Consider the following 15193-nt stretch of genomic DNA (forward strand, 5'->3'; position numbering starts at 1 on the left):
GCAGCTACAGCAACACTTATGGTTTAATGCCCCAAGGAGACAAGGTATAAATAAGCAGCTCTTGCCCAGGTTTGCAACAACCTTACTGATAGTAGTAGTATAGAAATGGTTCGGAAAGATGCCATATTTAATGTCCAGGAGATGTAGCCTAAAGCAGGCAAGAATACTGGGATTTGTAGTTCAGCTACAGATGATGGGCCACTTGCCCACACCATTCCCACATTCCCTGATACCCCTCTGAACCTGATAAGCAAAAGAATGAAATAAATGGGATACTGTCTTCAGATTAGATTAATGTTCAGGGGAGGAAATAAAGCAGCGCCTAAACATCTCATGTGAATATATAGCAACTGACACATTATTTTATTACCTCCTGCCTCCTGATCTGTATGGACTCTTTTAGTGCACTGCAGAATACATTGGATTCTATAAATGCATGTTAATAATAACAATAATAATATTAAAGATGATAATGAACACTGGTAATCTTAAAAGCAGCCCAAACATAATAATGCCTTGCAGTCTCAATATTGCCACTAATCAAATCATATTGTGACCTGGGTACTGGCAATATATGCCCTAAGAAAGGGGCGCAGATCCATAGGCAGAACAAGCACATTTGCAGCACAGCATTTGCTACATGAATTGAATCAGTTCAAGTTTCAGTGTCTCCCCCCCAGCCTGCTGCCTAACAAGTTGCTGAACAGAATGCCATCTATACCCTATTCTATTCTTTCTGCCTTGGTGCTTTCCGTTCCTCAGGCATTTCTGGAACATGATGCCACCCGATATATGTAGAAGGGCAGCGTGGGAACAATCTAGAGAGCATTTCAGGTTCAGAGTCGCAGTATATTATTTTCCTAGGAGTTGGTTTCAGCCATTCGTGCAATTTTGCTGCAATTTACAACCCAGCACCCTGTTCCGCCTTATTCTCTTACCTCCTTATGCCAATAACCATCCTCCCTTGGCAGCCAAACCTCTATTCCTCTACAGCCCCTAAGAACTAAGAGTATTCCCTTACCGGTAGCAGAGTGAAGGCTTTCCAAGCTCCAGTATCTGGACAGCAATCCTCTCCCAGAAGCAGCAGCAGGAGCAGCAGCAGCACCACCCCAGCCAAGGCAGCTACTGCTGTCAGAATCTGAGCCAGAGGAAAGCCCTGAACTCCCACTGCTGCTGTGTGGGTTCATGGCATCACTGGGGCATTGGCGAGTCCTCATCCGGGCAGACTGGGTGCACAGCTCAGCTGAGAGAAGCCTCTTGTTGCTTGTTGCAGGCACAAGTACCTGGCAGTGCTGGCTCAGTGCTGAGCTGCCTGTCCTTCCCAGTGATAAGTAACCTGACATCATAGGGGGCCTCTAGGGGGGCTCCTCTCAACAGAAAGCTGTGCATGGAGACTGGCTTGTTTGGTGCTTACACTAATTACCCTAAAGCTTACTGCTGGCCTGCAATTAAAATCCCACAGATGATACATGGACTCCTGCAGTGTATCTGGGTCAGGGGCATGTGCTGTAGAACTTTTTGGTACCGCTAGCAAGCAGTGTTTATGCTGCTGACCTTGAAAAGTCATTGCCAATAATCTGGAATGCTAACATGGGGTAGGAGTTTGTTTTTTTTAACTTTTACAAGCATGCCCCTTTTATTTTGTTCTCATACTGATTCTGTTCTGGGTGAGGCTGTTAATGTCTCATTGGTTTAACCATTTCTCTGTGATTGGCTTAGGCTCTGTACCCACAAGAGTTAACACGTATTGCACTGAATACGGGGGCAGATTTATGAAGAATCAGATTTCTATATTAAGAGGGATTCCTGTCAGAAGCGTTCATTGTTCTCCCCTTGGTCTTGATTTATTACTTTTGGGTTCAGCATTGCTGTTAGCTTCTGTACAGTCCGGTAGCGCAGAGTGAAATATTTGTACACTTGAGTTGCAAGTCTAATAACTTTTAGAGACTTAAATACCTAAAAACACTATAGGGGCCAATTACTCTGTCCCCAACTGCAAGTGCAAGAGCATTAAGGGGTGCAAAAGTGCTGCCCTTAGCGCTCATTTAAAAAGCGTCTGTGCCCAGGTTTGGTTGTGCTCTGTGCCTCACATCAGATTTTACCATAGGGCAGGCGGCAAATACAGGGCTCTGTTGTGGCCACTCCTTAATTTGCACATCTGAGTGACACCCAAGTTAGGGGGCAGGATGGGGAATGGCTAGGTGCCCCCGCTCACTGCCAAGCACAGGCAGCACTGCATTCCTGGGGCAAACACAGGTCACAGGAGTACAACTTGCTCTTTGCTCTCTGCCTGCCATATAGCAAATGACCCCCTATTTGGTTACACTTTTGTATGATACATATGGACTAGCGATGAGCGAATCTATTCCGTTTGGTGTTGCCATAAAATTTTCGAAACAACAAGAAAATGCGTGAAACGGCAAAAATCAGCGAAATGTGTTTGTCACGCAACTTTTTTGTTGCCCGCATCTTTTTTTCCCACCTGTGTCTTTTTATTGACTACTTTGGCGCAACTGCTCCCATTTTGACGCAACTTTTTTGTTTCACAAAACAATTAGCCCAATGGCGAAAAGCGGTAATTCACTGCGAATCCATGCCTGGCGAAAAAATTCGCTCATCACTATTATGGACTTAAATAAGTAAATAAAGCAAATAAAGACAATTTAATGGGTATGTGTCAGTGTGGCTCATCCATCATGGAGCACTGAATCCACCCATAACGTTACTTCTAGTATGCTAAATGTCTTCCTCGTATGGAACCAACTGTCAGCCCATCGAATAGAGCTGAAATGACCTGGGTGATGCTTGGTTAAGCAAAAGGAATGCATGCTGGTGTTTGCTTGTCTGGAAAGAGTATATAAAAGGGGTTTAGGAATCTAGGGAACTTCAGGATTTGGGCCTAGACTTTGATTTCTTACACAGTAAACACTATACAAATTGTTTCATAAAGAAATAAATCTAATGAAATTACAGCAAAGTCACTTTGCTTTGACTCTCACATTATATTTTCCAGTTCTCCGTTAGCCCAGAGCCAGTCCATATAAATACTATTTTCTACCCATTGTTGGGCAAATTATAAACAGAGAAGCTGATTTATTAATTTTGCGACTATAAAAAAAAATCACAATCATGAAAACCAAATCCCAACTAAACTCAGTTGCCTTCTTAGTGGCTTTCAGCATCACCCACCGCCAGTGGTTCTATAACTCAAACATTCAAAAGAACATCCAGTTTTAAATTTTGAATATGATATTAGTTTGTGGCAATGTTGGAATCCACTTCCCTAGGATCAGGAATGTTTTTCAGGAAGACTGATCAGATCTGTTATGCGGCAGCCATTCTATGGCTAAAGTCTAATCATTGTTACAGATTCAGCAGAATCAATGGCTCCATAAGAGCATTAATAAATCAGGCCATACATAGCATTTGCTCTGCTCGTGTAGAAACACCTGGTACTGCTTTTGCTTGCTGAATTGTAGCAAATCAATGGCAGGTAACACGAGCAGCGACACTCCTGTGTGCCATTAGTCTCATTGCTGCAACAGTTGCTCCCCTGTCTGTAGTTAATAAGTCCATATATCTGTGACTTCAGCATCTCCAAGGGAAATTACTTGGCAGCAACAGTATTCCTATTTACTAAAAGCAAATATCCATCCTAGAAATGTGTAGCAAGCCAAAAATGACCCCTATTTACCTCAGCACACTAAGGGGCCTATTACTTATGCAATGTAAAAAATGGCGACAAAATTTGACACATATCGCCAGGCTTCACCACGTAATTTTTACACATTTTTTCTTCTGCCAGAAATTAGTTAAGATAACAGTGTAAAATTTGGCATATGGAAGGTGAAATTTACCATTTATTTTACACAGCGTTTAACATCTTATTTTGGCGAATTTCGTTTTAGGAAGCGTAATAAATAGGCCCCTAAGACTGTTATATTCCAACACATTCTGGTAAGCAAATGTGGGCCCAGCAGCTATAGTAAAGATGTAAATGGCAACACCCATAGCTACATATTAGCTTTTGTAAATAAACTGAGAAATGCAGAGTTTACACCAGTGTAGGGTATCTATTTAAAAGAATACAAAACCCTTTCCTTTTTTGGTGTTACTGGCTCTTTAAATCAGCCACAGGCAATACTAGTCATTAGTGTAGTAAATGTTAATGAGTCATTCAGCTAAAGATTAATTGATTCTGCTATGTCTTGTGCATCAGTGACACTTCTCCTGAGTGTATCAGGGTGTATCTGTATCTGAGTGTATCTGTATCTGAGTGTAACTGAGTGTATCTGTATCTGAGTGTATCTGTATCTGAGTGTAACTGAGTGTATCTGTATCTGAGTGTAACCGAGTGTATCTGTATCTGAGTGTATCTGAGTGTATCTGTATCTGAGTGTAACTGAGTGTATCTGTATCTTAGTGTATCTGTATCTGAGTGTATCTGTATCTGAGTGTAACTGAGTGTATCTGTATCTGAGTGTAACTGAGTGAATCTGTATCTGAGTGTAACTGAGTGTATCTGTATCTGAGTGTAACTGAGTGTATCTGTATCTGAGTGTATCTGTATCTGAGTGTAACTGAGTGTATCTGTATCTGAGTGTAACTGAGTGTATCTGTATCTGAGTGTATCTGTATCTGAGTGTAACTGAGTGTATCTGTATCTGAGTGTATCTGAGTGTATCTGTATCTGAGTGTAACTGAGTGTATCTGTATCTGAGTGTAACTGAGTGTATCTGTATCTGAGTGTATCTGTATCTGAGTGTAACTGAGTGTATCTGTATCTGAGTGTATCTGAGTGTATCTGTATCTGAGTGTAACTGAGTGTATCTGTATCTGAGTGTATCTGTATCTGAGTGTAACTGAGTGTATCTGTATCTGAGTGTAACTGAGTGTATCTGTATCTGAGTGTATCTGTATCTGAGTGTAACTGAGTGTATCTGTATCTGAGTGTAACTGAGTGTATCTGTATCTGAGTGTAACTGAGTGTATCTGTATCTGAGTGTAACTGAGTGTATCTGTATCTGAGTGTAACTGAGTGTATCTGTATCTGAGTGTAACTGAGTGTATCTGTAACAAGAGTTACAATCTCTGCCAACATGTCACACGGAATAGGAACAGTCACACAGGGAAATGGATTCCCCCCACGGCAAGTACCAATAACTTCTCTAGCAGTAAAGCGACACAGCGAATACAGCGAATCTGTACTAAATTATTCCTTGGAAGCAATAAAAGCACCTCCGACTATACTAAGGCCAAATTCCATCCTAGGTACTAAATTATCTGGAAAACCCTAGGTGCCAAGCATCCTAGATAACAAATCAAATACCTGTATTACTTATCATCATTAGCACTGTATGCAAGCTGGTTCCATCTCTGGTGATCAAACACATATTCCTACTACAACCTTTATTCTTATCTCATAAAATATATAGAGGAAAAAAGGACTTACTATGACCCTGAAATCAAGTGTTATAGTATAGAGCAGTGCTGTCCAACTTCTGCGGTGCCAAGGGCCGGAATTTCTCTAGCATACATGGTGGAGGGCCGATAATGGAAGCCAGTTTTGACCACTCCCCTTTTTGAAACCACACCCACTTCAAACCACACCTATTTTATCACAATGGTGGTAGCACAGCAAAATCCCAAAGGCTTGGTCCTTACTGTGGGGATATCCGCCGTCATTCATATGTGAAAGAATTATATTATGTCATATTAAGATATACCCTTAAATTACATATGCTTCCTCCTCCCCTGTGTCTAGCACAGCAACCCCCAGTACATAATTACACACCTTAGGGACTATTTAATGGCTATTTCCAACTGCTAACAAACTCCCACAACAAACCCCTGCCAGGTTCACCTCCCACAAGCAGCATAGGGCAGGCAGAGTATGGCACACACAGGCAGCACTCTGCCTGTCCTATGCTGTCTGTGTGTGTCATACTCTGCCTGTCCTACCCTGCCTGTGTGTGCCATACTCTGCCTGTCCTATGCTGCCTGTGTGTGCCATACTTTGCCTGCCCTACCCTGCATGTGTGTGCCATGCTCTGCCTGCCCTACTCTGCCTGTGTGTACTATACTCTACCTGCCCTATGCTGCCTGTGTGTGCCATACTCTGCCTGCCTTATGCTGCCTATGTGTCATACTCTGCCTTCCCTATGCTGCCTGTGTGTGCCATGCTCTGCCTGCCCTACCCTTCCTGTGTGTGCCATACACTCCCTGCCCTATGCTGCCTGTGTGTGTGCCATACTCTACCTGCCCTATGCTGGCTGTGTGTGCCATACTATGCCTGCCCTTAGCTGCCTGTGTGTGCCATGCTCTGCCTGTCCTACCCTGCCTGTGTGTGCCATACCCTCCCTGCCCTATTCTGCCTGTGTGTGCCATACTCTGCCTACCCTATGCTCCCTGTGTGTGCCATACACACAGGCAGCATACCAGGCAGTACCTATGTCTGAGGTGTGAAGAGGTGAACAATGTGGGTGATTACAGCCTGAGCCTGAGGTGTGAACACTGCAGGGGGTGAACAATGCAGGGATTAAAAGGTGTGAACAACACAGGGCATTACATTTTTAAACAATACAGAGGGTTTACAGCCTGAATCTGAGGTGAGAACCATGCTGGGGGGCAGTTAATCACAGTACTGATACCATTGAAATCTTACACAAAGGTAAGCCATCAAAGCAGCCAGACAGGTGGGGGGCCACCTGTATTAAAAAGTGCAGAAGCATGCTGGTTTGTTTTCATTAAAAAAGTACTTCTGTCCAGGGTCTGACTGTGCTCTGCACCTATAACCTGCCCTCATGAATAAAGCGGTGCCCAACACAGGCAGCTTTGTATTCATGGGGCACACAAAGATATTTGCTCCTACCTTTTTGGAACAAAGAAAGATAACTTAGAAAAGTTCAGGGCAGAGTGAAAATGTGCAAAAACCATGTATCTAAGCACCTGTTTTCACTTTGACCCAGACTTCCAGAGCTGATACCAACAGAGCACTTTCACCATGCTTATAGTAGAAGTGGACCTCTGCTTGTAGCTCTAGGCTATTCTTCGTGCCACTACATCTTACAGCAGTGATCCCAAACCAGTGGCTCGTGAGCATCCTGCTGCTCTCCAACCCTTTGGATATTGCTCCCAGTGGCCTCAAAGCAAGTGCTTATTTTTTATTTATTGGCTTGGGGGCAAATTTTGGAGGAATAAAAACCAGGTGTACTGCCAAACATAGTCTCCTATAGGCTGGCAGTCCACAAAGGGGCTACCAAATAGCCAATAACAGTCCGTATTTGGCACCCCCAGGTACATGTTTCATGCTCGTGTTGCTCCCCAAGTCTTTTTACACTTAAATGTGGCTCACGGGTAAAAAAGGTTGGGGATCCCTGCCTTACAGAATATACACACTGCTTAGTACTAAGAAAAGCACCTCAGCAATGAGAGAAATGGATTGTGGCTTATCAGTGAGAGATAACAGCAGGGTTGTAATTACCATATAGGGCCTGTGCTTAGGAAAGCAGGTTTAGGGGGGTGGATATCGGTGCCTATATGGCAAATTAAAAATGTGCATAAAAATTTCTCCCCCTGGGTGGCTAAATCTTTTAACTACGTTGCTTTGGATTTTCCAGTGAAGGTACGAGATGTATTTGCGTCTAAAGCTTCCTATGAGATGATAGAATTCTGTACGTGGCATTATCCAAGGGCAATCCAAATATTGCTTTTGGGATATATTATTGGCAAAGCTTTACAGATGACACAGAAATGTCCCTTGAGATTATAGTAGGAGAAATCTCGAAAGAGCAGTGACATGTAGAAAGCAGACCAGTAAGAAGGGAGAATTCCTTGCAACCAAACAAGAAATAAGACATTTGGCTCAAAACTAAAACTTGGGGTCATTTTTAAGGGAGAATTGACCAAACAGAAACAAAGAATAGTCAGATTTGCAGAAATTTAAATATGTAGTTTTTGATTGCAAGCTCCAATGTGCAGTGCCCACGTTACCCACATACCCATAGCCTTGGCTTTAAGGGGTTTATACAAGGTATTTTCCAGCCGTGGCTACAGCCCTACAGCAGGTTGCTCAGGATTTAAATAACAAAGCTGTACTGATGCCTTCACATCTGTTGGCTGCAGCTCCCTGAATATACTGCGGGGGTAAATCAATCTGCTTTGCAACCTAATTCTAACAATCTGTCATTAGAGGAGCTTCCTTGGGACATCAGTAGCTTGATTTCCAGCAGCTGCCTTTTATAAGAACGTGATTGAATTAAAGAGCAGTCACAGCTGGGAATGGGCGGAATACAAACTCCCAGGCACAAATAAGATAAAAATTCTAAAGTTAATATATTTTGTTCTACATGAACAAAAAGTAAAATGACAGTTTGACACCTAATTCTGCTTAAAATAATCCCACCACCCAATATACGTGCATTAGTGTATGGAAGTCATTATTCAGAGAGGTTAGAGAAGAATTTCCCCAGAGTTTTTTTCTATACGTTGCCTGACTCGATTATGTGCAGTTACTAGGCTAATGGCACAGTGTATTTTGTAGTCATGTTTTGTCTCACCAACAAATACCAAGAACTGTCTTGTCTCACATTATAGTTACAGGCAATCAGTGTATGTATAACACCCCCAGAACATAGAGGTCCAATACTTGCACAATGTCATTGATTAAAGAGGTGGTTTACCTAAAAGTTAACTTTAAGTATATTATAAAAAGTGCTATTCCTAGCAATGTTTCAATTGGTCTGCATTATATATATTTTATAGATTTTTTTTTAATTATTTACATTCCTCGTCTGCCTCTTTCAAGCTTTCAAATGGGGGTCACTAACCCCCGGAAGCGAAAAAAAAAAAAAACTACTGTTGTTAACAATGTTATTGTTAATCTTAATGTACTTATTTTCCTATTTATTTTGACCCCCTCCAATTCATCTTGCACTCTCTCATTCAAACTACTGCCTGATTGCTAGGGAAAAACAGACCCTAGCAACCAGAGAGCTGCTGGAATTCTGAACTGGAGACCTGCTGAACAAAATAACCACAAAAAAATAAAAAATGAAGACTAATTGCAAATTGTCTCAGAATATCAGCATCTACATCAGGGATCCCCAACCTTTTTTTTACCCATTAGCCACATTCAAATACAAAAAGAGTTGGGGAGCAACAAAAGCATGACAAATGTACCTGGAGGTGCCAAAAGAGGGCTGTGGAGGGCTATTTGGTAGCCTCTATGTGGACTGGCTGCCTACAGGAGGCTACAGTTTGGCAGTACAGCTGGTTTGTATACAACCAAAACTTGCCTTCAAGTCAGGAATGAAAAAATAAGCACCTGCATTGAGGCCACTGGGAGCAACATCCAAGGGGTTGGGGAGCAACATGTTACCTGCAAGTCACTGGTCTACTTCACACTAAAAATGAATTTAACAGTGAACTTCCCCTTTAAGGACGCGTATATGAAACAATACCTAGCAGTACTATTCCATGTGTACTATTGGCCTTACGGGCCACCAAAGCTACTAACTTAATCAAAATCTGCCTGTGCTACAACTCTTATAAATGCTCATCTTACAGATTACAAAAAAAAAAATACAATTTCTGGCCTTAGAAAGGGAAAGACCAGGGCTCAGAGTATAGTACCGGTTCACACACTCATTAATTGACTCCATGTAACCAAAACAATAAAATTCACCCATACAAACCTGAGAGAGAGGTGCGCCTCACACAGCCCACAAGATCAAGCCTGCTCGGTGTGCTCCGCGAAAACGAGTGCACCTTCATTGGGAAACTTCGGAATATTTCTGGAGGCCCAATAGAGACACTCATAGAAGCCTATGGAAGAACACACCCATGAATGATAATTGCAGCTATACCTATACTACGTGAGATTTTTATAGGAGAAAAAGAGAAATATGGAAGTGGGTTAAAAGACTAGATATATTAAAAGAAGGGTTTCTGATTAATGTTTGTCACACAGAGTCACATTTAATAAGAAGTTTTCATGCACATTGTACACAAAGAATGGTGTTTTATATCTTAAAGGGTTAATTATTGGGGGACAACCCTGACCTGGCAAATACAAAAATACAAAAGTAGCAATAATACAAAAGTAGCAATAATATGAGTTACACAGTTCCCACCGTGTGTTATTAATCTTCAGTTTTGCTTTGACTTGAGAGGAGTTCATGCCTGGACTGGCGTAAGATGCCATAGACACTCACTATTTATTGGGCCTCTCTGTACTTGAAAAGCCAGGGCCTATTTTAAATTTCAGTCTGGACCGGCTGGGGGATCCAATTTTTTAACCCCTCCCCCAGTCAGGGGCATATTTATAATAAGGCACCCAAAGGCCTGTGCCTAGGGCGGTAGGTTTTGGGGTGGCCCTTGTTTGCCTATATATATTTTTTTTGGGGGGGGGTTTGGGGAAGTGATGTCACAGGCACAACATGCGGGCGTATTTAGGTCTGGTGCCTAGGGCAGCACTGGACCTAAATACGCCCCTGCCCCCACTATATAATATTCCTCTTAACCCTTTTTTTTAATACTACTAATGAACCTTAATATTTGGATGCAAAATTATTATTTAATCCTGCTCATAGTAACTGAAAATGCGAGAGAGCTTTTAAGTCACTTCAGTACTATATAACTGATGATATCCCTATAGAATCCACACATTGCAGAACTTTGGTTTCACTGTAGCCGTTCCACTTGCACCTGAACTGATATCAAACTCAGAAGTGTCTGAAAGGGACATCCAAGGAAATGTGCGGTTTGTGCAGGTATAAATGGCTTACAGAAGCACTGCAGTCAGGTAAAGGACAGTAAGACTTATTTGGGGTACATAACTTGAGGCCAACACAGCATTTTTAGGTGTCCCTGGAAATGTCTCAGCAACATGAAATAGGTAAGCACCAGGGTTCACCTCCCACCGCAGTGAAAGGAAATGATGACACATATGATTCCGGCCGAGAAACATACCTGTCTTTGTTTATTATAACTACAATGGGAACCAGTTCCCTGTGACGTCTCTAGAAAAGGTCATGGTTTCTAGTTATGTATCATATACCTTATTATATACCTTACTATATATATATATAACCGCATAACGCTGCGTGTTACGTATGCTGCCATTCTGCTAACCTATGGCCGTGCTGAAGGCTCTGTACGTGTTGGTCACTTACTTCCTCCTCTTATTTTCCCTTATCTATACTGTATCTATATCTATTTTGACTGCTTCCTTTTTTCCCTTTTCTGCTTCTTCTTTTTCAGTTATTTTACCTACTCGTATCTCCCTTTGCTCATAATTCAAGTCCCATGAATGCTCTCTGTTCTACCTGCTGATATTATTTTTGTGGCAGCATCTGGGCCTTTCTATACAGTACATGTATTGGATCCATTATCCAGAAACCCATTATCCAGAAAGCTCCAAATTACAGTAAGGCCATTTCCTATAGACTCGATTATAATAGTATATAATATATTATGTAATGTGGCATGGAGAGTTTGTAATACTCCTTGTTCATGTATTTTTTTGCAAAATCAAGAATCAAGCCAACTTTGGAAAGAGTAGGCCCCAGGACTGTACCAAAGGAAGTTTCACATTTATGTGAAACTTGAAATCAAGACCTTAATTTGAAAATCCATCCTTAAAGGGGAAGAATGCTTTAATATTACATTTTAGAATGGAATATTCTAAGACAATCTGCAGTGTCTTCATTTAAAAAAAATATATACATGTTTTATTCTTTAGCTTTCGAGCCTGGAATTTAAATCGCAAACTGGTTGTTATAGCTCAGTTACCCTGGCGACCAGGCACCAGTTGGGCAGTTAGGATTGAAGGGGAATAGTAGAAGTCCTGAATAGAAATACAGAATATTAAATGAAGACCAGCTGAAATTCTACTCAGAATAGTTCCATTTCTAACATACTAAGAGTTAATTTAAAGGTGAATTTCCCCTTCAAGCTAAAAAGTAAATGTATTCTTGCAAATGGTCACTACTGTTTGACAGCAAATTAACACCACGTACTCTATTAAATACGTGTTTTAGGATCTTTTTTAGCACAACATTACGCTGGACCATTTGCACAGGTTACATCATTATATTCTCCGCTATCGGCAAAGCTGGAATCCACCACCACCTTATGGAAAGTCTTGCATAGTTCATCTTGTTCATAAGATGCCGTTTTCCCATTTAAGCGCATATGAGTAATAGGCCACTGGCTGCTTATATGTAGCCACCGTGCTTTTAAGTGGGGTTTTATTGCCCATCTGAATTCTTAGTTCCTCATGTAAATTGATTGCACGGAGAAAGGATTCACAAAAGTGTTTCACTAAGCTGGAACCAACTATTCCAGAAAGAAGAAGAATAATATGTCCTCTATATATTGATAATGGGTGCAGAGGATCTCTTGTTGTTGTCTGTATGAATTTTGTTGTCACAGCTTCATTGCACTCCCACCTAATGGTTTAAAATTTAGTGGTGAGCACAACTTTCCCTTTTTTGCTATAGTTTATACAGGAGCAGCAGCCAGCTCCATATTGTAGCTCCCATCATTCCTAGCTAGAGTCAGGTGATCCAAATGGGCCAATAAAGGGGCAAACATTTGGAGGTTTAACCTTGAAAGCAAGTAAGTTGCTGGTAAATCTCAGTCCCTGTGTAAAATGTATATCGGAGCAGTAAAATTCTTAATGAATCAGATGAAAGTGAGTGTAAGACAGGCCAGACCGGAGGTGACTGTGATGTAGTTGGCCAGCTTGGAGTATATTGTAATATATAAACAAACAATCCCTGTTTTGCTTAAAGAAGGGGAGGGCATTGCTTGGTAGCTTCATGCACGGAATGTCTTAATGTCCTATATATATTGATAATAAAGGAGTGCAGAGGACAAATGTAATTTGAAGTGGCTTGTAGTTTTTTTGATATTACTCATATGATTTAAATGCTTTATACATTTTTTGCTAAGTGTTTTGAACAACAAAGGGGTGAAATACTGACAATATGTTAGATTTCAATCAAAAGGTGGGTGGGCAGATTTAATAATATAATTGTGCTACTATTTAAATGCAAATTATAATGTATTTGGATTTAGCAAGGAGACAACATAAAAGTATAAATAGATAGAAAAATAAAAATATAGAGTAGATATATTGACTTTTTACTGCTGTTGTTATATAAACATATATTATTATATGTTTGACATATGTTTCCTGAGGATTTCCTTATGTATATACTTCAATGACTCACTTGACATGGCACTATTGTTTTACTGGTTTAAATCAATAATGGTTTAATTCAAAATTCAAAAAAATTAGGGTGGGGGGATTTTCTCATGGCCTAGAGGCCTAAAACAGTTGCATTTAGCTTGGCTAATACCCACTGTAAAACAGGCTTCAATGGCAGACATAATGGTTTGTTTTATTTTCCTTTGTCACAGAGAACACATTGTATAATCCTATTTGATCTACCTGCACATTGCGGTAAGGGTGTGTTAGTGTCCAAGATCAGCAAGAAGCGTTAGAATAGAAAGTTTAGTTCGGGGAAGCACTCATTAGAAGAAGCATCCAGCACAAAGTAAAGAATAGAGAGTCTTGCAGAAAGGCAACACAGGATGGATGGCTTTCTTACTTTTGACTGGTTCCTCATGAGATCTCCTGCATCTATAGACTTGTCTAGTTTCCTCTCTTGGTTCCTCTCATATACCCACAAGTTATCACAACTCAGGCTCTTGAATAAAGCTTTAGGCCTTGTTGGTTCTGAATCCCTTTTGTGTCCCATGGAAGCCATCTGGGGCAGTGTCAGTGTTCTACTTTCAGTGTTGATAGGCAGGTACTGAGAAGCCGTCAGGTCTGTAGGTCTCTTCTTGTAAAGCAAAGCATTCCTTTCCCTTTGCATCTTTAGTATCGATGATGGGACAAGTTGTCTACTATCCTGTTTATATTGGCATTCAGTGAAAATCTGCCCTTCTGCAGAGCAAGCAGCTAAAACATAACCTTCTCAAAAAACTTTTGCCATAAACAGATATATATATATATATGTAGCTTCTTAAAGGGGAACTCTGGCTTCCAAACCAAAATGTGCCCCACACTGTAATCTGTTCCTTTAAAAGGTATGAATAAATACCATGTCTATATGCTAAATTTCAGCTGCAAAACAGTTTGTCTCTTTCTGTATCGTTTAAAATACTGGCGGGGGGAGAGACTTAAAGGAACAGTAACATCAAAAAATTTAAGTGTTTTAAAGTAAATAATAATGTTAATAATGTTTTAAATAATAACTGGTGTTTTTGCTACAGAAAAGCTACTATATAAATAAGCTGCTGTGTAGCCATGGGGGCAGCCATTCAAGCTGGAAAAAAGGAGAAAAGGCACAGGTTACATAGCAGATAACTAGTAGATAAGCCCCATATAATGGGGATTTATCTGTTATCTGCTATATAACCTGTGCCTTTTCTCTTTTCCAGCTTGAATTGCTGCCCCCATGGCTACACAGCAGCTTATTATATAAACTATAGTAGTGTTTCTGAGGCAAACACACCAGTTGTACCAATGCAGGGCAACAGTACATTATATTGTAACTACTTTTATACACTTTCATTTTTTGGTGTTACTGTTCCTTTAAACACTGATGTTACAAATTGTAACAACTTCTTCACAGCTTACAGACAGCATGCAGGAACTACATTACCCACAATGCACTATGATGTTTATTTACTTATCAACATCACATCTGCAGGGAACTGTGGGATTTGGAGGATAGAGGCTGAGAACAGTCAACTACTGTTACATTTTATTTGAGACTCAAATTAGTCAGTCAGATCAGCAGGGGAACAGGGGGCGGGGCTTAGGTAACTGTTCCAAACCATATTATTACATTAAAAATCATGAAAAGGCTCCATATTTTGTAATTGATGTATATTGCAAAGTTGCTTGAAATTATGTTGACTTTAAAAATTTGTGTTTGGCTGGAGTTCCCCTTTAAATGAAAAAACTCATTAATGTGCTAAGAAAAGATTCTAATGAGCCTGTAGTCACTTGGCAAGAAACATAAACAGTCACCTGGTGCTTGGAGAAATGATTGTTTCCTTCTAAAGTAGCCATTCCTTTCCACTGCATTCTAAACAAAGGGTTATTATAAAAAGATGGAATATAACTGCCCAATAACAGGTTTCCTTTTTTTTATCTCAAAAACATCAGCGGCTT

At 40.7% G+C, this 15193-nt stretch overlaps 1 protein-coding gene across 4 annotated transcripts in view; it reads right to left on the bottom strand.

Moving 5' to 3' along the window:
• arhgef4 (Rho guanine nucleotide exchange factor 4) overlaps positions 1-15193 on the bottom strand; it is a 113049-nt gene that overhangs the window by 50050 nt on the left and 47806 nt on the right. The window contains exons 2-4 of one of the 4 annotated variants that reach the window (XM_031902570.1): positions 15050-15107; positions 13620-13922; positions 9696-9825 (exon numbers count right to left, since the gene is read on the bottom strand). In XM_031902570.1, the coding sequence (XP_031758430.1) occupies positions 9696-9825; positions 13620-13922; positions 15050-15107 (491 nt within the window). Of the gene's footprint in view, positions 1-1021; positions 1520-9695; positions 9826-13619; positions 13923-15049; positions 15108-15193 lie in introns of those variants that run through there. The other 3 variants (XM_004917799.4, XM_031902569.1, XM_012970967.3) reach the window with 3 other exon arrangements.

The sequence above is a fragment of the Xenopus tropicalis genome, chromosome 5 (genome assembly GCF_000004195.4).
Source record: "Xenopus tropicalis strain Nigerian chromosome 5, UCB_Xtro_10.0, whole genome shotgun sequence".
In the NCBI taxonomy this organism is placed as follows: domain Eukaryota; kingdom Metazoa; phylum Chordata; class Amphibia; order Anura; family Pipidae; genus Xenopus; species Xenopus tropicalis.